The sequence below is a fragment of the Salvelinus alpinus genome, chromosome 8 (assembly GCF_045679555.1).
Source record: "Salvelinus alpinus chromosome 8, SLU_Salpinus.1, whole genome shotgun sequence".
Taxonomy (NCBI): domain Eukaryota; kingdom Metazoa; phylum Chordata; class Actinopteri; order Salmoniformes; family Salmonidae; genus Salvelinus; species Salvelinus alpinus.
The window spans coordinates 60188321-60210023 of NC_092093.1; the positions used below are offsets into that span (position 1 = coordinate 60188321).

Here is a 21703-nt window from a genome sequence, read left to right on the forward strand (position 1 = left end):
TTGAAGCCCCGAAAGTAATACCTTATATATAGTGGATACACATAATGTAGGCTAGGTGGTTTGGTAACAAAAACAGGATCCTTGAAAGATGGAACTGAAATTGTGAGGTAAGTGAGCACGAAGGAAACACATTCAAGTAATGTTTCAACAGTCAATTAGAAAAATCCAACGGATCCCTTAATCACTACATATGATAAACATACAACGTAAACATACATGTTATCAAAATCATGTTTACACCAGAAAGTACTGTGTTAGGACTGTTCATTTCACCTAGAGATTACCCAAAGTGGTTTGCTCTACTGTATGTTCAAACACATCAACACGCAACCACTATTCCAAGAGAATGGCTAATGTGGTGCTGTCTCGTGTCTTGCGTCAGTTCTTTAATACATTGTTAATACAATAATGCTCTCTGTAGAGAGTAATGATATATACTGGGTGATTGAGTGTGACCTTGGTATGCTCTCAGCGGTACCTCATGTGGAGCTCAACTCAAGCAGATTTCACCCCCAGGTTAAACCTGGCCAGCTGTTGCCATCTGTTTGACTCGCTCCGCAGGGACAGGGAGACCGTCATAATCCCAATTCCCTCTCCGTTTCCACTGCCGCTTGTTCAAACTCAACAGGACTGTGCACTTGCTTAACATTCTCAAAAGGTTTCCTGACTTCTTGCAGAAAACACTGTACAGCCCTGTTCTCAACCGACAGCAAGTCATTCATTAACTCCTTAACTCATTATTCATTAAGCCAAAGTGTTAGTTAACTTAGTGGTGGAAAAAGTACCCAATTGTCATACTTGAGTAAAACTAAAGATACCTTAATAGAAAATGACTCAAGTAGAGGTAAAGTTACTCAAGTAGTACTTTACTGGGTGAAAGTCTAAAAGTATTTGGTTTTAAATATACTTAAGTATCAAAAGTAATATGTAATTGCTAAAATATACTTCAGTATCAAGAGTAAAAGTATGAATCATTTCAAATTCCTTATATTAAGCAAACCAGACGGCACAATTCTCGTTTTTTTAATTTACGGATATCCAGCGGCACACCCCAACACTAAGACATCATTTTCAAACAAAGTATTTGTGCTTAGTGAGTACACCAGACCATAGGCAGCAGGGATGACCAGGGATGTTCTCTTGATAAGTGTGTGAATTGGACAATGTTCTGTCCTGCTAAGCAGTCAACATGTAACGAGTACTTTTTGGGTATTAGGGAAAACATTTGGAGTAAAAAGTAGCTTTTTCTTTAGGAATGTAGTGAAGTAAAAAATACAAATAGTAAAGTAAACACCACAAATAACTACTAAAGCAGTACTTTAAAGTATTTTTACTTAATTACTTTGCCACAGTAAGCAGGGGTGTAATGAGCCTAGATGACCAATGGCGAAGGCCAGAGTGATTCTGTCTGCTATGTTTCTTGATTGGATGATTTAATTTAAATCTGGTCACAAGGTCTAACAAATCAAATCAAATGTGCCGAATACAACAGGTCTAGACTTTACCGTGAAATGCTTACTTACGAGCCCTTTCCCAACAACGCAGAGTGAAAAAGAAAATGTAGCCCCTCAAAGGAAATAGTGACAATAAAACAACATTAACAAAGCAGTTAAACACTAAATTAAAATAATAACATATACACAACCAGTACCAAGTCGATGTGCAGGGGTACTAGATAATTGATGTAGATATGTACATATAACTAGGAATAAAGTCACAGATGGTAAACAGTAGCAACATTATTCATTAAGAGACAGAGAAAATTGATGTTTAGGAGCTCAGGAATTCTTGAAAAACTTTCCATGTCAACTTTCCCCCCCAAAATATGTCTTAATATTAACAAAATTTGAAATGTATACTTTGATAGACCAAAGAGCTATCCCACCATGCAAAGGAACAACCTATTCATTAATTTCTTCATAAAACGCAACCCACTGGAGTTATGTAAACTCGTCAGACACTATAAAACACATTTCATTTTTAAAATTATTTTCCAACAACTGTTGAAAGGCCTTGATTGTTTAATTCTAACAGATTACTGAAATATGTAATACAAATCTCAACTTATTTTTGTTTTATAGCACAATTACATGCTCCAGAGCTAATTACGTTAGCATTTTGACATGTTTTCATCGATTTAGAACATAAAACATTTATAAAGCAAACATTATCCCTTAGGTCTTGCACAGCAAATAGTTTGAAGCGTAAATCAGCAGTAGACACAATAACACAGCGGGCTCCCCACCCCTGGTTCGGTAAAAAGCTGAGGGATGAGGCTGGAGAAATTGTTTCCCTTTCAAATTTAAAGACAGCGCTATGAATGCAAGGATTGACCATCCATGATATCAAAAGTATAGTTTTAACCATGTTTTGTGGGTATATAGCATTTCTTTACATACTTTGTTTACAAACATTGGAGGAAAACAAGCTTATATTTTGGGTTCTGACAGGGTAGAACAGTTGAACTAAACTCACGAGGCATTTAAAAGTAATATTCTTCAAGAATCAATGAGTACATATTAAAAGTCCAAAAATGAATGCAGCAACTGCTGATTGCCCCTTTAATTGATTAAGCATATGTTGCAGAACAGTTACAACATTTTTTCAGAATATTGGTGACGGAGGTGACAAGCTACTTACAGAGTTGACAACAGATACTCAAAACAGACATGTTTTCCTCTAACAATAGAAGTTCAAAACAAACATGTGTAAAATATAGAAAATCCCCAATAAAAACAAGCATTCTATCAGATCTTCAACACTTACGGAGTTGACGTTAGACAAAATGTGCTGGAGTTTGACAAAAACAAAATGTTCTTCATTCAAGTGAAGCAATTTAGTTTATTTTAATCTCAGGCAGATGGTGTTGACAATTTATGGTTGTGACCATGGCGAGTCCAATATGGTGTGTTTAAATCTATCAGGAAGTAGAGAACTTTGCAGACCATGAGGTCTTGTTGCAATACATGTAATGAGGACATGAATAAGGGGTCCTTATGTTATAGCTGAGCCTGCTCATTTTTGATTAATTCAGGATTTTAGACAAATCTGACGGACATGTTTTAGGTAGGGTGACCAGACGTCCCCGTTTTCCGGGGACAGTCCCCGTTTTTGGTGGCCTGTCCCCAACTGTAGCTGTCCCCGGAAATGTCCCCATTTTTAACTGTGCATTAAAAACAGACCACAGAGTGAAATAATATTTTACATGGCAAGAAAGACCAGGCAGCAGAGCCTACCGGTTGACTTCACTATCGCGTTGTGCTTGTTTTGGCCAACAGAGGGGGCTGCTTGTTAAAGCAGCTTCATTCACCTTTCTTCTACTAACTACTTGCTTGCGCTAGTTTTAGAGAAGACTGCTGTGGAAACACGGCCAGAAGCTAGTAAGTGTCAAAGTGAATCCACAACATCACTACAAACGTCTTTTCAAGCCAGGTAAGTTACAATCGTTTGAGATACTAGCTAGCAATGTTATGTCACAATTTATTATATAGATAGGTTATCTGCTCTAAAAGGTTTTAAATATGTTATGCTATCTAACATTAGCTATGTTGACTAAGTTAGTTATCTAGCTAGCTAGCTACTGTCGTGGTAGCTAGGTTAAAAAACGTTCACATGCGTTTGATGGGCTATTTTGAAAATATTATTATATTAAATGAATGCACAATTAATTGAGAATATTTATTTGTAGATTACAATTTTAATGGTTTGGCATTGTAATAAGTAGTGTGAAAATATATTTTGAAATTTTCATGGATAACATTATGTTAATGTTTTCTGTTAGAGTGGAGAGGAAGGAGAGGAGGAAGACTGGAATGAATGAGATAGAGGAACGATAAAGATATGATTACAGAGCCAGCCAATTTATTGTTCCAAACAATGTTTTTGAGATAAAATACAAAAATGAGGCAAGCAATGGGAATCTGTTAACCAAAGTATTTTACCTAATAGTGTACTATTTATTATTAAAGATTGGAGAAGGAGAAGGAAAGATTAAGGGAGTAAAAAGAGTGAAGCGAGGAGAGTGTGGAAGAGTGAGGTGGAAAGGTGAAGAGAAGGAAAGGAAGAAAGAGAAGGAAGACGAGTGAAGAAAAGAGGAGAGAGATTGGAGAAGAAAAGAGAGTAAGAAGAGTGACACAAGGAGAGTGAAGAAGAGCAGACAGAGGAGGTACAATGCCTCTTTCCAAGAAACGGAAAATGCCATTTTAATGGCCACATGAGAGAATATGCATTTATACGCTCAGGTCAAGACGATAGAATGGTTCACAGCAATCTTTGTAATTCCTCTTTTTACAATTGGCAGCGGGGGAAGAACGGCAGTGGTAAAACATCAACAGACGAAAAAGCATAAAGCCTCTGATTGGCCGTGTTGGTATGCCCTCGGTCACCACATTCTTCAAGAAGGTAGAGCCTTCCCAAGAAGAATATGATTTAGCTGTGCAGGAGGGTGTCTTTCCATACCACACTATGCGACACAATCATAGTTACAGATCTATGGACTGCACAGCACAACTGACACGGAAGGTTTATGAGCCAAAGTTTACATGTGCTAGGACAGAATGTGAAGCCATAGTGAGTAAGATATATGATGGCAGCACATCTGTGGAAACAAAACTGCTTGATTTTGTTGAATTGAAAGGAGAAACAGCAGAGGAAATTGCAGCTGAGATCCTGGTGGTCATCCCAAAATGTAACCTGCAAAACAAAGTTGTGGCATTCTCTGCAGACAACACAAATACCAACTTTGGAGGACTGAATAGGCTGGGGAGGGTCAATATCCATACCAAAGTTAAAAAGGCTCTGCAGCGGGAGGTGATTGGCTTAGGTCAGTGCTTCTCAATTATTTTCTGTTACGCCCCCCCTAGGAAGAAGTAAACATTTCTCGCCCCCCAACTCTCCGTCGCGACTGTAAATAGTATAATTTGTCTATAAAATTGTTATAAGTACACCTCTGCATAACATTGTATCCTTATTAACATTAAAGAAAACAAAAAAAGAAAAAAGAAAGAAATATAGATCAACTTACAACAAAGAATGACTTTATTAACATTGTTTTTTAGTCTGTAACAGAAAAGACTTAAAGTGCATCAATTTGCCTGAAAAAAATAAAAATAATTCAGGCCTTATTTAAACTGTAAACATTTTTGACCATTTGATACTGAAAAATAAAATAAAATATAATCAATAAATAATAATAAATTCAAATTGATCAGCAACATTAACTCAGGAGCACAATATATGAAACACTTTGACCTATAAAACAAAAATGAATAAAACAATTTGTGCTGATTTAAAAAAAATCAAAATGAGGAAGTCAGGATAAATGGCTACAATGAGCACGTTTTGCAGAGCACAGCTTTTCGAAGCGGGGTTTGAAGCATGATACTGCAACTCTCAGCTCCTGCTCAATGTTAAGCTGGGACCTGCACTTGGTCTTCAGTGCAGCAACAGCAGAGAAGCCAGTCTCACAAAGATAAGATGTTGCAAAAGGAAGAAGAATGCCCATGGCCCTCTGCCCTAAGAGTGGATACTGCCTCTCTACACTCAGCCAGAATTCACTCAGTGTCTGTGATGTGAACCTCAGTCTCAATGTGGAGTCAGACATCATATCAATGAACTGGTCCTCCTCTGCAGAGCTGAAACCAGTTGGAGCTGGAGCATTGAAAGGATCTCTCACCCAGTCATATTGGGAACTGTTTTCAGGGAAGTACTTTTTAAAGAATCCCATCAGTGATGAAATATGCTCCTTAATATATGGAATCACTGAGGTGGCATCATAGTCAGTAGTGTCAACAAATTCATGCAGGTTCTCGAATGAATCAGTATTTCCTTCATTAAGTCGCCTGTCCCACATTGCAAGCTTTCGAGTGAAAGAGCTGATCTTGTCTGTGACCTGAGGGAGGTGTTTATCTTTCCCTTGAAGCTGTAGATTTAGTTCATTTAGCTTTCCAAATATGTCACTCAGGTAGGCCAGTTTTGCCAGGAAGTTCTCATCACTAAATTTTCCTGCGAGGTCATACTTGTGCTCCTGCTCCGAAAACATTCTTATCTGTTCTCTGAGTTCAAAAACTCGGGACAAGACTTTTCCTCTTGACAGCCACCTTGCTTCACTGTGAAACAGCACAGCTTGATGTTCAGCTCCCATCTCCTCACAGATAGCAGAGAAGACTCTTGTTTTTAGTGGACTGGTCTTTATAAAATTGACTACACCTACAATGTCAGTCATAACCTCACTTAATTCAGAGGAAAGGTGCCTTGATGCCAGTGCTTCTCTGTGTATAACACAGTGTGTCCACTCAGCATTAGGTGAGGCCTTCTTGATGAGTGCCCGAAGTCCTTTTCTCATCCCTACCATGGTCTGTGCACCATCACTGCAAACACCAATGCAGTTCTCCCACTTTAGCCCATTCTCAGTCAGGAAGCAGTCCAGCATTTTGAATAGCTCTTCAGCTGTGGCTCTGTCTCTGACATATTTACAAAAAAGTAGATCCTCACACAGGGAGTTTGTCATGTCAAAACGTACATAAGCGATAAACAAACAGTCTTTGTTGCTGTCAGTTGCTTCATCGAACTGTAAGGCAAAACGTTTGCCTTTGAGTTTATCTACCAGCTGTTCTTTAAGATCGTTAGCAATGTCATTTATACGTCTGGCGACAGTGTCATTGGACAGACAGATAGTTTTTATTTTTGCAGCACTTGCGTCATCCAGTATGACAGAGACCATGTCTAATGCTGCAGGCAGTATCAGCTTCTCTGCTATTGAGTGGGGTTTTTTGCACTGAGCAATTTGGTATGCCACCTTATATGATGCTAACAGTGCTCGCTGGTTTACTGAAGTAGCATTCACAAAGTGGGACGATTGTTGGCAATATTCGGCACGTTTTCGCTGAAAAAACTCAAGCGACTTATCAGCGTGGTTGGGGTGTAATGTCTTTAAGTGACGCCTTAATTTATTTGGCTTCATGCTGACCGCTGCCAACATTTTTAGACACAGTAAACACACCGGTCTTTTCTCCTCTCCCACCGTAGTCACAGTGAAGCCAAGCGCTACATACGCGTCGTCATATTTCCTCGTCTTAGCTTTCGGGAGACGTTTGTCTCATTATCTCCGTCTCTCTCCGCCTTTCTTTTCATCCCTGTTAAATATTTTTCCATGGTGTCTCTTAAGGGTTTGTTATCTGCACTTCATATCTCCTGCTCTGTGCTGTGTGCTCTTGTTCGGTGCAAAAAAAACTACTCCCTGCGGCAAAAAAAAGCATGTTCCCCGGGGTCACACGCGCCCCGCCTGGCATCGCTCCGAGCCCCCCCAGGGGGGCGCGCCCCACTATTTGAGAAGGACTGGCTTAGGTTGTCCTGCCCACATCATTAAAATTATTTGCAGAAATTGTTGCAACCCCTATTACTAACCTGTTCAACCTCTCTTTCGTATCGTCTGAGATTCCCAAAGATTGGAAAGCTGCCGCGATCATCCCCCTCTTCAAAGGGGGAGACACTCTAGACCCAAACTGCTACAGACCTATATCTATCCTACCCTGCCTTTCTAAGGTCTTCGAAAGCCAAGTTAACAAACAGATTACCGTACCTTCTCCGCTATGCAATCTGGGTTCAGAGCTGGTCATGGGTGCACCTCAGCCACGCTCAAGGTCCTAAACTATATCACAACCGCCATCGATAAGAGACATTACTGTGCAGCCGTATTCATCGACCTGGCCAAGGCTTTCGACTGTCAATCACCACATTCGTATCGGCAGACTAAACAGCCTTGGTTTCTCAAATGACTGCCTCGCCTGGTTCACCAACTACTTCTCTGATAGAGTTCAGTGTGTCAAATCGGAGGGCCTGTTGTCTGGACCTCTGGCAGTCTCTATGGGGGTGCCACAGGGTTCAATTCTCGGGCCGACTCTCTTCTCTGTATACATCAATGATGACGCTCTTGCTGCTGGTGATTCTCTGATCCACCTCTACGCAGATGACACCATTCTGTATACTTCGGGCCCTTTTTTGGACACTGTGTTAACTAACCTCCAGACGAGCTTCAATGCCATTCAACTCTCCTTCCGTTGCCTCCAACTGCTCTTAAATGCAAGTAAAACTAAATGCATGCTCTTCAACCGATCTCTGCCTGCACCTGCCCGCCCGTCCAGCATCACTACTCTGGACGGTTCTGACTTAGAATATGTGGACAACTACAAATACCTAGGTGTCTGGTTAGACTGTAAACTCTCCTTCCATACTCACATTAAGTATCTCCAATCCAAAATTAAATCTAGAATCGGCTTCCTACTTCGCAACAAAGCATCCTTCACTCATGCTGCCAAACATACCCTCGTAAAACTGACCATCCTACTGATCCTCGACGATGTAATTTACAAAATAGCCTCCAACACTCTACTCAACAAATTGGATGCAGTCTATAACAGTGGCATCTGTTTTGTCACCAAAGCCCCATATACTACCCACCATTGCGACCTGTACGCTCTCGTTGGCTGGCCCTCGCTTCATACTCGTCGCCAAACCCACTGGCTCCAGGTCATCTACAAGTCTCTGCTAGGTAAAGCCCCGCCTTATCTCAGCTCACTGATCACCATAGCAGCACCCACCCGTAGCACGGGCTCCAGCAGGTATATCTCACTGGTCACCCCCAAAGCCAATTCTTCCTTTGGCCGCCTCTCCTTCCAGTTCTCTGCTGCCAATGACTGGAACGAACTGCAAAAATCTCTGAAGCTGGAGACTCATTTCTCCCTCACTAGTATTAAACACCAGCTGTCAGAGCAGCTCACAGATCACTGCACCTGTACATAGCCCATCTGTAATATAGCCCATCCAACTACCTCATCCCCATACTGTATTTACTTATCTTGCTCCTTTGCACCCCAGTATCTCTACTTGCACATTCATCTTCTGCGCATCAATCACTCCAGGGTTTAATTGGGATATTGTAATTACTTCGCCACCATGGCCTATTTATTGCCTTACCTCCCTTATCTTACCTCATTTGCACACACTGTATATGGATTTTGTCTACTGTATTATTGACTGTATGTTTGTTTTTTCCATGTGTAACTCTGTGTTGTATGTGTCGAACTGCTTTGCTTTATTCTTGGCCAGGTCGCAGTTGTAAATGAGAACTTGTTCTCAACTAGCCTACCTGGTTAAATAAAGGTTAAATAAATACAAAAATAACTTGGCCAGAACAGATTTGGATATGATTCCCCTTGATGTTGAGTATCTGCTCACAAAGATATTTTCATATTTTCACCGTCAGAGTAGAAAGACTGAAGGGCTTTTGTGAGTTTGTTGGCCAGGAGTACCATAACATTTTAGGACACAGAAATGTTCGCTGGCTGTCCATGCTCCCTGCTCTAGAAAGAGTGATGAAAATGTATGTGCCATTGAAATCCTTCTTTCTTTCTGAAGACAAATGCCCTGTTGTCCTGAGAACAATGTTCGAAGATCCACTGACTGAACTTTGGCTGGCCTTTGTCCATGGAAACCTGACCGTATTCAGTGACACGATCAAGATGCTTGAAGGCCAGGACTGCTGTGCTGTGGAGTCTGCTGCAATTCTGAGAAACATTGAGGCAAAATTAACTGCAAGACGTGATGACAACTTCATTCCAGTTTCGGTCAGAGGACTTCTGAGAGAGCTAGAGGAAAATGGAGCAATGTCTAAAGAGAGCTTTCTCAAAACATCCCAATCATTCTTCACTACGGCTGTGAACTTCTTGCAAGCATGGGGAAAGCACACAGATAATCTAAAAGATTTACATTGTCTCCTTTTAAAAAGGCAACCTCAGCGTGAAGAGATCCAAAAGGCAGCAGCCACACTGCAGGAAAAATGCCCCAATGTGACCATCAATGAGGATGCATTGTTTGACGAGTTTACTGGCCTGCAAGAGTTCCTAAAGGGGGGATCTCTTGAAGAATGGAAAACATCTGGAGACAACGCTTAGTCAGATATGGAGCATGGTGGTTACACACTTTAAAGAGAATGACTTCCCACACACTAACCTGGCTAGATTAGCGTCTGTTGTCATGTGGTTACCTGGAAGTAATGCACCAGTCGAGAGTGTTCTCCCAAATTAATGATATATGGACAGCAGCAAGAAATGGGTTCACTGTTCTGACCAAGGCCATGCTTATTGTGAAGACAAACTTCAACCTCCCCTGCCAGGAGTTCATGGAGAAGCTGGCCAAAGACAAGCATTTCGCTACACTCACATTAACATCTGCTAACCATGTGTATGTGACAAATAAAATTTGATTTGATTTGAAGACAGAGCAATCCTGAAGAAGATACATTCTTCTGAGAAAAATACAGATTAGGTTGGTATAAGTATATTATGTCGTTACCAATCTCATCATCTTATTTCTTTATGATGTTGTTAAATATTTCACATAGACTATTGTCTGTTTTTTCAGTTTTGCTCATGTTCTACCAGGACCACTGAATGGCTGTTCAGATCAGACAGTTCTGTCTTTTCTATAGGGTTTCTGTAATATAGTTGTTTTCCCTTTCTATCATTGTGCCTGTTAGATTCAATACATGAAACCGGAATTGTCCCCCTTTTTTTATTTCATAGATAATAACATTGGATATTTTAATGGTATATTGACTGCCAAACTGGAAATGTCCCCGGTTTTCATATCAGAAATCTGGTCACTTTACTTTTAGGAATCAAAGTTTTGAGATAAATATTCTTTAAAAAGTCACAGAGGGCTATTGCAAGAACCTACTTACGATAATTTCCCAGTTAATATCCATTGGCAGTTTTCAGAATTTAAAAACTTTTTGGAGTTTGAAATTGGCATCCAACATGGAAATGAATAACATTTAAAGTATTCAAAAAAAAAAAAAACGTATAAAAATTCCCTTAAAAAAGGTACATTTTAAGCTCAAATAATGCTAAAAAATAAAAAAAACTACTAAAAAAATTGTCATAAAAAGGTTTCCCAGCCAGACAAGGATTGTCCTGACTTTCAAGAATCCCTGAGCTAATTTCCTGCTATTATACACATTTTGCCATGAGGTTAAGAGAAAGTCATTTTAAAGCTAACTTCCTGTAATAAAAAAAAATTATGTTATAGCTTATGTGATTTCACATGCTATCGTGGGGGGGCCCTCCCCTCCACGTCTATTCCCCTCCACGTCTATTCCCCTCCACGTCTATTCCCCTCCACGTCTATTCCCCTCCACGTCTATTCCCCTCCACGTCTATTCCCCTCCACGTCGATTCCCCTCCACGTCTATTCCCCTCCACGTCTATTCCCCTCCACGTCTATCTGTCCATGGCAACGTGCTGTGCAGTTTTCTGGATGCTGTCTGCTCCATTCTGAGTACAAACAAGATAGAAAACAAACGACAAATACAACAAATGCAAACAGGACAACAAACAATGGATGACAAGAGGAATAAGAGCAGAGACTCAAATACAAAGAAATATCTTATTTTTTATTGTTGAATAGAAGATCCAATCTGCTTGAAGAACAGAAATAATCACAGCAATAATACAATATGGGTAAAACCAGACCAGAGCCCATTTAGAAATGCCCCACTTCACTAAATTCTCGTTCTCTCATTCTTTTGCTTTCTCTTTATCTCACACGACTGCACGCACACACATACACTTCATTCTGTAACGATTTGTCTAATCCATAGCTTCGTAATCCATCTTCCCCAAAGCTATCTTTCTCAAGTAAGATAAAAATACTTTGCATTAGAGAAGTCTCCTGCTACCAATCATTATACCTCCGCCCCGGAGAGGATTGGACATCATGTAAGTAGTCGTCACTAAAACAAACATTCTGTTCTTGATGAAAAGACAGGCATTCGCAGGATCTGCACACACTGGTCCAAATTTCCTTAATAATAATGCATTAGCATCTTAACACTCCCCAAGCAATTAGTCTTGGGTCTGTTTTTAGTACTGGCTATGCCTGTGGGACTACAGTTTGTTGATGTTGGATGGGGGACTTTGGGAATTTAATTTTAAATAGGATAGTTATGAAGGTTCCATATACACCAGTATTGATTGATGAGGGTTATATCATGTCCAGACACATTCTGTTAGAATGTTAATTAAACACAGTTTACCAGGGGATCATCATATTCCAGTTTACATAAACATTGTATTATTAACAAAAAGAGCTTATGGTTGACAAGTGGCTGTGCATTCTTCACCACTTTAGTATGGAACCTGTTGTATGTTTTTACATTGTTTTATAATGCCCCAACAGATGCACATCTTGAGGAGCATGGCAAACTCAATGGATAATCCATCCATTATACCCGTGTATTGTAGTTCTGGTTTTAGGTGACACATTTGATCCCAATCAGAAGGAAATGAATTGAGCATGAAAGCTCAGAAACAAATGGACGCGCACACACACTTACAATACACACACTTACACACATGCACACACTCACAGAAGTTTTATTTAGACAGTAATTAGACAGTGTTTCCTGTTTCCCCTTCAGTGCGAGACCCTCGGTCGGTCTCCTGTTGAGCATCCATTGTTGTATGGAGGTTGTGGTCAGAAATGTTCCTGAACAAACCTTTGCCTTCTCATTCAATTCTGTACATCTCCTTTAGTGTACAGATCACAGTACAACGGGCAAATGAAAATACATCGGAACCAAAGAGACTGGCCTCTTCACACGACATTGACAAAATGGTAAAAACATACAAGTGTAAAAAAAAAATCCATAATTTCTATTAAGATACAGCTCTAAACTTTGATAGCAAATGTTAGTAACCTTTCAGCAAATGGATGAGTATGTTATGACAGATTTTTTTAAAGTCACCATCATGACTTTTATAACTTACAAGTGTCAAACTGTATATCAAGCCGAGCCAAAGTCTCTCACATTGGAAAAATATGTATTTCAAATGATCAGAAAGCAATTTAATAAATAAAAAGATGGCTCGTCGGAAATGTCCAGTACAGGTAATCTCCCATCTCACTGCTTTGCAATTCCTTACAACAACATATTAAGCACATATGTTATTCTGATGGGCCAAGACATAGAACGGAAAGTAAAACAAGTTTGTTTACTTTGTAAAGGAATTATCTGTCATTTTTATTTTGCTCCATTGGGAATCTGAGTAGAGACAGTTGTTGCTCCCATAACTCCAGAGTGTGACTCAGGTTTATCATGGGCTTCCAATCACAAAGCCCCGTGACTCAGGTATATCATGGGCTTCCAATCACAAAGCCCCGTGACTCAGGTATATCATGGGCTTCCAATCAAAGATCTGACCTCTCTACATAGCTGGAAGTGATATCATCTGGTTCGCAACCCACAGCTCGCCTCATGCAAAGTCCGTAGGTAAGCCACTGCAGCACCAAATCCTCTGCAACTTTCTTCCTCCCGAGCCACAAGTGCCAAATCTCACCTTTCCTAAACATTCACTCTGATGCAACCTCACCATACCAGACAATGGGGAGGCCAGGAAAGTGGGTGGTTGGGGTGGGATGGGATAGGGGCTACCACCTGTTAATTATGTGGTTCATGTAGTCCTCTGTGGGCAGCCTGGCTGTCCCCTCGCCCCCCACACCACCCTCCTCTCTGAACAAATCCCGGGGGTCCAGCCCGTGACTCCGAAGCGCCAGGCGGTGCGCACGTCTTTCCAGCTGCCGAGTGTACTGGTAGCGCTGCTGGAAGAGGTCGCGGGCGTAGTCGTACAGCTGCATGTCCAGGTCGTTGAGCTCCTCGATGCGCGCCACCGTGTCGTTGTCCAAGTCCACTCCAGCCGCCCGCGTGCTGTTGTACTGCACAAAAGGCCGGATGAAGCGCAGTCGGAAGGTGCGCTCGAACAGGAACTGCGTCTTGCGCTGATACTCCGTCAGACCGAAGAAGGCCATGTCGCGCAGGTTCTTCTTGGCCGACTCCAGGAGAAGTTGCGAGCGCCGCTTATCGGGCACCGTGGAGAGGTTGTAGCAGCCCACCAGGCTGAGGTCGGCGAGCATGCGCACCTGCCGGTTGTTGGCCAGGTTGTAGGGGCAGTCCATGAACTGCTGCAGGGTGCAGCCTGACCAGTCCGTACCCTCGTAGCAGGGCGGCAGCTCCTCGGGCGTGGGCGTGCGCCCGTCGCACATGTGGAGGGACGTCTTCCAGGTGGCGCCGCGCTGCACGTGGCGCCACTCACTCAGGTAGCGTGACACAGGGTCCCTCAGCAGGGTGATGTAGTAGAACTTCCTGCAAAACACAACAGAGGAAAACCACTTCATGAAAATATCAATACAGTGATATCATACAAAAAATGTAAAATGACTGATGACTGACCATGTTAGCATGATCAAATCTGGTTTTGCTAGCTTTACTCAACATGAGATGAACTATGGAAGCCTTGAAGGATCAACAGTGACCACATAAGATCTCCGTAAGCATTCTACAGACCACTTGAAGTTTTGTCAAAGACCGAAGTAAATTGTGAAGAGCACACCTGTGAAATATATAGTATACATATACTCTATGGGGGGAAAAAGACATTGAAGAATCAGGTGTACTTTGTGTCATCACAAATCACTGCTGTGAATGTTGACATTGACGGCTGTTTTGATTTTTTGGGGACATTATCGTTGGAGCTTAACCGGATCGTTGCTAACATTCCAGACCTCAGGGACTACGATGGGGTCCAGACCAGAGACCTGGATTGAAGCATAATCATCTCCAGAGAGAAAAAAACATTCCTCTGCATCTGTGTAATCAGAAATACCTGTCGTGTAAAGAGGCCTGACCTCGCCGTGTTATTCTACTGCACTGCAGTCAGACAACGGGAAATGCATTCCAGCTCCAGGGGGCAGTCTACGTATGGATTTCTGTTGGCCAACCATGACCTCACCATCCATACCCCCGCCTGCATAACTCTATTCCCCGTTACATACCAGATGAACAAACCACTTCAGTATTCCAACCATTAGACTCCACTGTCTGGCCTGTACATTGAAATTCAATCTGACTGTGGAGAAACAGCAGAGGGTCATTGCTTTTCCAAAACAGATCCTGGTAATATGATTTGAGTTAGAGAGCCGGAGAGAGGGTCCGATAATGATTCAGAGTGATCCCTACCCTCTTATCTCCATTGGCGGGGTCATAACACAACCTTTAAACAGAGACAGTGGGGACAGTGATGCCAAGTGAAATTCAAATCAACAGTAGAGCCAACCGCTTCTTTGTTTCAACCCCTGGCTGTATTTTGAGAGAGACAGTGAGGCAACAAGGCAGCCATTTTGTGCCAGGTAACTGAGATGGGGAGAAGAGTTGCCCCTTTTTCTATTTTCCCTCCACTCTGAGGCATTTTGACAGGTGCAGGTCAAAAAGACTTTGAAGGGTTACTTTGGGACACTTACTCTTCTTATTGTCTCTCAGAGTCCAGTCACGCCCACCCCTGTCAAGTATCAGTGTAGTAGTCATGGTTCAAGACTTCCAGTTTGGAATTCTAGGCCTTTGGGGTATTTGGGATTCTCGGGAAACAAGTGGAAATTCCAGGGTATTTGACCGCATTAGCAAATTATTGTGTAACTAGAGGGATTCGGGTGAGGATAAGATGACATTCCCATGTTGGGAAACACAAGAACTGTTAACTTAGTTTAAAGTAGTTCATTCCCTTTAGCATAGAGATGCACAAAACAAAAGCCTCTGAAGTGAAAGTAGCATTTAGCATCCCACCTCACGTCCCTGCCAGGCCCCCTGCTATGACTAGAGAATATAGGAGAGGGAACTAACACGAGGGGGGAATAAGAGCAGTTTTTTGATGAATAGCTGAGCTGGATTGGGGAGAAATTAAGTCTGGAGGTGGGTTACATGTGGGAGTTCTGATCTCATTACAAATTAGCGCTCAGATCAGTCAACATTGCAAGCGAGTTGGAGAGTACGACACGGCAGGATCCACCCTCTGGGGGGCCTTCACTACACCAGCACACCTGACAGAATGAGATATGATGGGCCTGGAGTCAGTGGGTAGAGGGGGGAGAACGTGAGAGAGGGAGTGGTGGGTGAGAGAGGGAGTGGTAGGTGAGAGAGGGAGTGGGGGGGGTGAGAGAGGGAATGGGGGGTGAGAGAGGGAGAACGTGAGAGAGGGAGTGGGGGGGTGAGAGAGGGAGTGGGGGGGTGAGAGAGGGAGTGGTGGGTGAGAGAGGGGGTGGGGGGGTGAGAGAGGGAGTGGGGGGGTGAGAGAGGGAGTGGTGGGTGAGAGAGGGAGTGGGGGGGTGAGAGAGGGAGTGGTGGGTGAGAGAGGGAGTGGGGGAGAACGTGAGAGAGGGAGTGGTGGGTGAGAGAGGGAGTGGGGGAGAACGTGAGAGAGGGAGTGGGGGGTGAGAGAAGGAGAACGTGAGAGAGGGAGTGGGGGGGTGAGAGAGGGAATGGGGGGTGAGAGAGGGAGAACGTGAGAGAGGGAGTGGGGGGGTGAGAGGGAGAACGTGAGAGAGGGAGTGGGGGGTGAGAGAGGGAGTGGGGGGTGAGAGAGGGAGTGGGGGGTGAGAGAGGGAGTGGGGGGTGAGAGAAGGAGAACGTGAGAGAGGGAGTGGGGGGGTGAGAGAGGGAATGGGGGGTGAGAGAGGGAGAACGTGAGAGAGGGAGTGGGGGGGTGAGAGAGGGAGTGGGGGGGTAAGAGAGGGAGTGGGAAGGTGAGAGAGAGAGAGCTTCCCGACCCAGCCTAGCATAGAGCGGCTCTGTTACAAAGCTGACAAGATGGATGCAGCCTGCTAATACACCCATCCATTATAATACTGGGAGTTTCTCTTGGCGTCTGATCCCTTTTTCTCTAAGAGTTTTCACTAAACACAAAGCTGTTGTGTGTGAGTCTCTCTCTATCTCTTGCACACGCACACACGAGTTCTCATTCACTTAGGGGACACACACACACACACACACACACACACACACACACACACACACACACACACACACACACACACACACACACACACACACACACACACACACACACACACACACACACACACACACACACACACACACACACACACACACACACACACACACACGAGCTCTCATTCACTCAGGGGACACACACACACGGCAACTCTGCACCACTGTTGATGGATGGGCCCCACACTGGCAGAATGTATCAGCCGGAAATGCTGACTGTGCTATTCTAATGGGATAGCAATAACGATCACAATTTTCCACGAGATTGTTATTGCAAAAACATGACAGCGGCTCACAAGATGAGTTTTAAACACAGAACAGGGAGTATTAACCACAAAACCGCCAGCCATCACTGCACATACAGCACCTGTATACAGCACTAGTTAGGAGGATGTCATAACAATGCCACTTGATTTACATCCCATTCATTTTGCAGACGCTCTTATCCAGAGCAACTTACAGGAGCAATAAGTGCCTTGCTCCTGGGCACATCTACAGATTTTTCACCTAGTCAGCTGGGGGATTCGAACCAGTGACCATTCGGTTACTGGCCCAACGCTCTTAACCACTGGGGTACCTGACGCCCCCACTGGCAGTATTCATAGAATGTCACGTTGAATCACTGAGAACATGTATTAATTAGTTATACAGTAAATGTCAATGAAGTCACATACAGGGACAGATTTGGTTTAAAAGCCTTCCTGAGTCAGTGAGTACTGAAATATATTCATCCCTAACCTTAACCCAGTCGTTGCATATCAACAGAGGGCAGGTGATAGTTGTAGCATCTACAGAATATATTTAGGGGACTATCCAAATAAAATAAGTAGGGCCCTATTTTCTTAAACACTATTAGTGGATTTGGTTATTTCAGCCACACCCGTTGCTGACAGGTGGTGCACAGGCATGCAATCTCCATAGACAAACATTGGCAGTAGAATGGCCCGTACTTGAAGAGTTCCGTGACTTTCAACGTGGCACCGTCATTGGATGCCACCTTTCCAACAAGACAGTTGGTCAAATTTCTGCCCTGCTAGAGCTGCCCCGGTCAACTAAGTGCTGTGGAAACTTCTAGGAGCAACAACGGCTCAGCCGCAAAGTGGTAGGCCACACAAGCTCAGAACGGGATCGCTGAGTGCTGAAGCGCGTACCGTGTAAAAATAGTCTGTCCTCAGGTGCAACACTCACTACTGAGTTCTAAACTACCTCTGGACAAGAACTGTTTGTCGGGGGGAGCTTCGTGAAATGGGTTTCCATGGCCGAGCAGCCGCACACAAGACTAAGATGACCATGATGCTAACCGTCGGCTGAAGTGGTGTAAAGCTCGCCGCCATTGGACTCTGGAGCAGTGGAAACTTGTTCTCTAGAGTGATGAATCACGCTTCACCATCTGGATGGACTAATCTGGGTTTGGGGGATGCAAGGAGAACGCTACCTGCCCCAATGCATATTTCCAACCTTAAAGTTTGGTGGAGGGGGAATTATGGTATGGGGCTATTTTCCATGGTTTGGGCTAGGCCCCTTAGTTCCAGTGAAGGGAAATCTTAACACTACAGCGTATAATGACATTCTAGACGATTCTGTGCTTCCTACTTTGTGGCAACAGTTTGGGGAAGGCCTTTTCCTGTTTCAGCAAGACAATGCCCCCGTGCACAAAGAGAGGTCCATACAGAAATGGTTTGTCGAGATCGGTGTGAAAGAATTTTACTGGCCTACACAAAGCCTAACCTCAACCCCATCGAACACCTTTGGGATGAATTGGAACACCGACTGTGAGCCAGGCCTAATTGCCCCACATCAGTGCCCGACCTCACTAAGGCTATTGTGGCTGAATGGAAGCAAGTCCCCGCAGTAATGTTCCAACATCTAGTGGAAAGCCTTCCCAGAAGAGTGGAGGCTATTAAAGCAGCGACCATTATTTTAGAATGAGATGTTGGACAAGCAGGTGTTCATACGTTTTGTTTGGTCATGTAGTTCATTCATCAGATAACAAAGTTGGCCTTATTGTACATTGCTGTGTTACTATTTGTTTATGGTCATTAGCAGCGTACACATGATCCCCGTTTTATCTTCAAGACGCCAGCAATTTGAAAAAGTAGATTGTGCTGACTTATTCGCGCAACATCCATGTCGTAGTTTAAAAACAATAACGTCATATCTTAATTCTGGCATCTTTATGGACGTTCGCCACTTATAATTAGGTAACACCGACTCATAGGTTCTTATGTGCTAGTAGTAGTCAAACAATCCTCTAACAAACATGCTAGCAGACACTCATTAATAAACACGTCCACCAAAAAAAGAGGGAAAAATCTTTGCTTGCTTTATTGACTTTAATTTCTCTAGGGTATCGGGCAGCATTCGGAATTTTGGATGAAATGCCTGCATCTCGGGCCCAGAAGATATGATATGCATATAACTGGTAGATTTGGATAGAAAACACTCCAAAGTTTCCAAAACTGTTAAAATAGTGTCTGTGAGTATAACAGAACTGATTTGGCAGGCAAAAACCTGAGAAAAATCCATTCAGGAAGTATTTTTTGGTTTTTGGTTTTGTAGTTTTCTATTCAATGCCATTACAGTATCCATTGACTTAGGACTCAAATTGCAGTTTCTATGCACTCCACTAGATGTCAACAGTCTTTAGAAATTGTTTCAGGCTTGTATTCTGAAAAATGAAGAAGTTAGAGCAGTCTGAACGAGTGGACCCTAAAGTGTCACAGAGCTTTTTCATGCGCGAGACCGAGAGAGTGCCTTTCTTGTTTACCTTTTAAATTGACGACGTTATTGTCCGGTTGAAATATTATCGATTATTTAGGCTAAAAACAACCTGACGATTGAATTTAAACATCATTTGACATGTTTCTATGAACTTTACGGATACAATTTAGATTTTTTTGTCTTCCTGTTTTGAATGAGTTTGAGCCTGTGGATTACTGAAGAAAACGCGCGAACAAAACGGAGGTTTTTGGATATAAAGAGACTTTATCGAACAAAAGTAACATTTATTGAGTAAATGAATGTCTGCTGAGTGCAACCATATGAAGATCATCAAAGGTAAGGGATTAATTTTATCTCTATTTCTGACTTGTGTAACTGTTCTACTTGGCTGGTTACTGTTTGTAATGACTTGTCTAGTGGGCTATGTTCTCAAATAATCGTAAGGTATGCTTTCGCCGTAAAGCATTTTTAAAATCTGACACCGTGGTTGGATTCACAAGCAGTTCATCTTTAAACCTATGTAAAATATGTTTTGTTTTCTGAATTTTTATAATGAGTATTTCTGTATTTGAATTTGGCGCCCAGCAGTTTCACTGGCTGTTGAAGAGGTGGGACGCTAACGTCTCACGTGCCCAAGAGAGGTTAAAAAAGCATTTGATTCTATCTGATGCTATATGCTGATGACTTGGTACTTCTATCACCAACCAAAGAAGGTCTTCAACAGAACCGTAATATTCTATAGCAATATTATCATAATTGGGCCCTGGCAGTAAAAAAACCAAAACAACATAAATTATGATTTCCCCCCAAAAAACAGATGTCAGAAACACAAATATAAATTCACCCTGAACAACACCATAATTGAACATACAAAAAAGTACACATACCTTGGTCTGACCATATCTGCACCATGAAACTTTAATATGGCAGTGAACGCACTCAAAGAAAAAGCCTGCAGAGCATTGTATGCAATAAAAATGAAATTATTCAATATCAACATCCCAATTAGAATTTGGACCAAAATATTTGACAGTGTAATCCTACCAATAGCTCTTTACGGAAGTGAGGTTTGGGGGCCATTCAATAAACTGGACTTTAAAATGTGGGACAAACATCCAATTGAAGCCCTACATGCAGAATTCTGTCGTAAAATTCTACAAGTACAGAGATATACACCAACTAATGCATGTAGGGCAGAATTGGGCCGCTTTCCAGTAGTAATGAAAATACAGAAAAGATCATTAAACTTTTTTTGGCTACATCTAAATTCAAGTCTGCAATTTAAAGCACTTCAAACCCAAGAGCTGAGCCCAGAAACAAGCCCTCTCAGTCAGCTGGTGTTGGACCTAACCAACCAAGCTGACACCAGCACTGCTTCAAAAGAAATCATTCAAATAAACAAAATCATGAACCAATCAAAGGACTCATATTTACAACATTGGAAAAACGAAACAAAATCCCAAAGCCGACTAAATTGCTATCTGACCCTAAACAGAGAATATCAATTGGCTGATTATCTCTACTCTGTCAGAGATACGAAGCAGAGACAGATCCTTACCAAGTACAGGCTGAGTGACCACCAAATTGGCAATAGAAACCGGCAGACATAAAAAGACATGGCTACCCAAAGAGGAGCGTGTATGTGGTCACTGCACGACAGGGAGGTAGAAACAGAGATGCACTTTCTCCTTTACTGTGATAAATATTCCTCACCAAGAGATTCATTATTCACAGAAAAGACTACATTTATTCCACATTTTAACTTATTAAACACAGAGAAAAAACTAAAAATACTCATGGGCAAAGGAGCAATGGCTCCTCTTGCAGCCAAATATGTATTTGCCTGCAATAGCCTGAGGGACACCGAATAATAACATCTGCATAGTAAACAGTAACTTACTTATTATTACTATTGTTATTATTATTGTTATTATTATTGGTATTATTACTGTTATTAATCATTCCAAACAGTAGTGGTATGGGTGGTGATGGTAATGATAGCAGTTTAATGATGGTGATGGTAGTAGTAATGATGATGGTAGTTGTAGTACTGATGTAATGGTGAAGATGACAGTTAGTTATAGTTTCATT

General features: G+C 42.3%; 1 protein-coding gene across 1 annotated transcript in view; it reads right to left on the reverse strand.

The window, feature by feature from the left end:
* Positions 1 to 11428: 11428 nt before the first annotated feature.
* The window catches only part of hs6st1b (heparan sulfate 6-O-sulfotransferase 1b), a 100714-nt gene continuing 90439 nt past the window's right edge, over positions 11429 to 21703 (reverse strand). Inside the window, exon 2 of the mRNA XM_071414403.1 lies at positions 11429 to 14197. Coding sequence (XP_071270504.1) covers positions 13486 to 14197 — 712 coding nt within the window. The 3' untranslated portion in view covers positions 11429 to 13485. The remainder of the gene's footprint in view (positions 14198 to 21703) is intronic.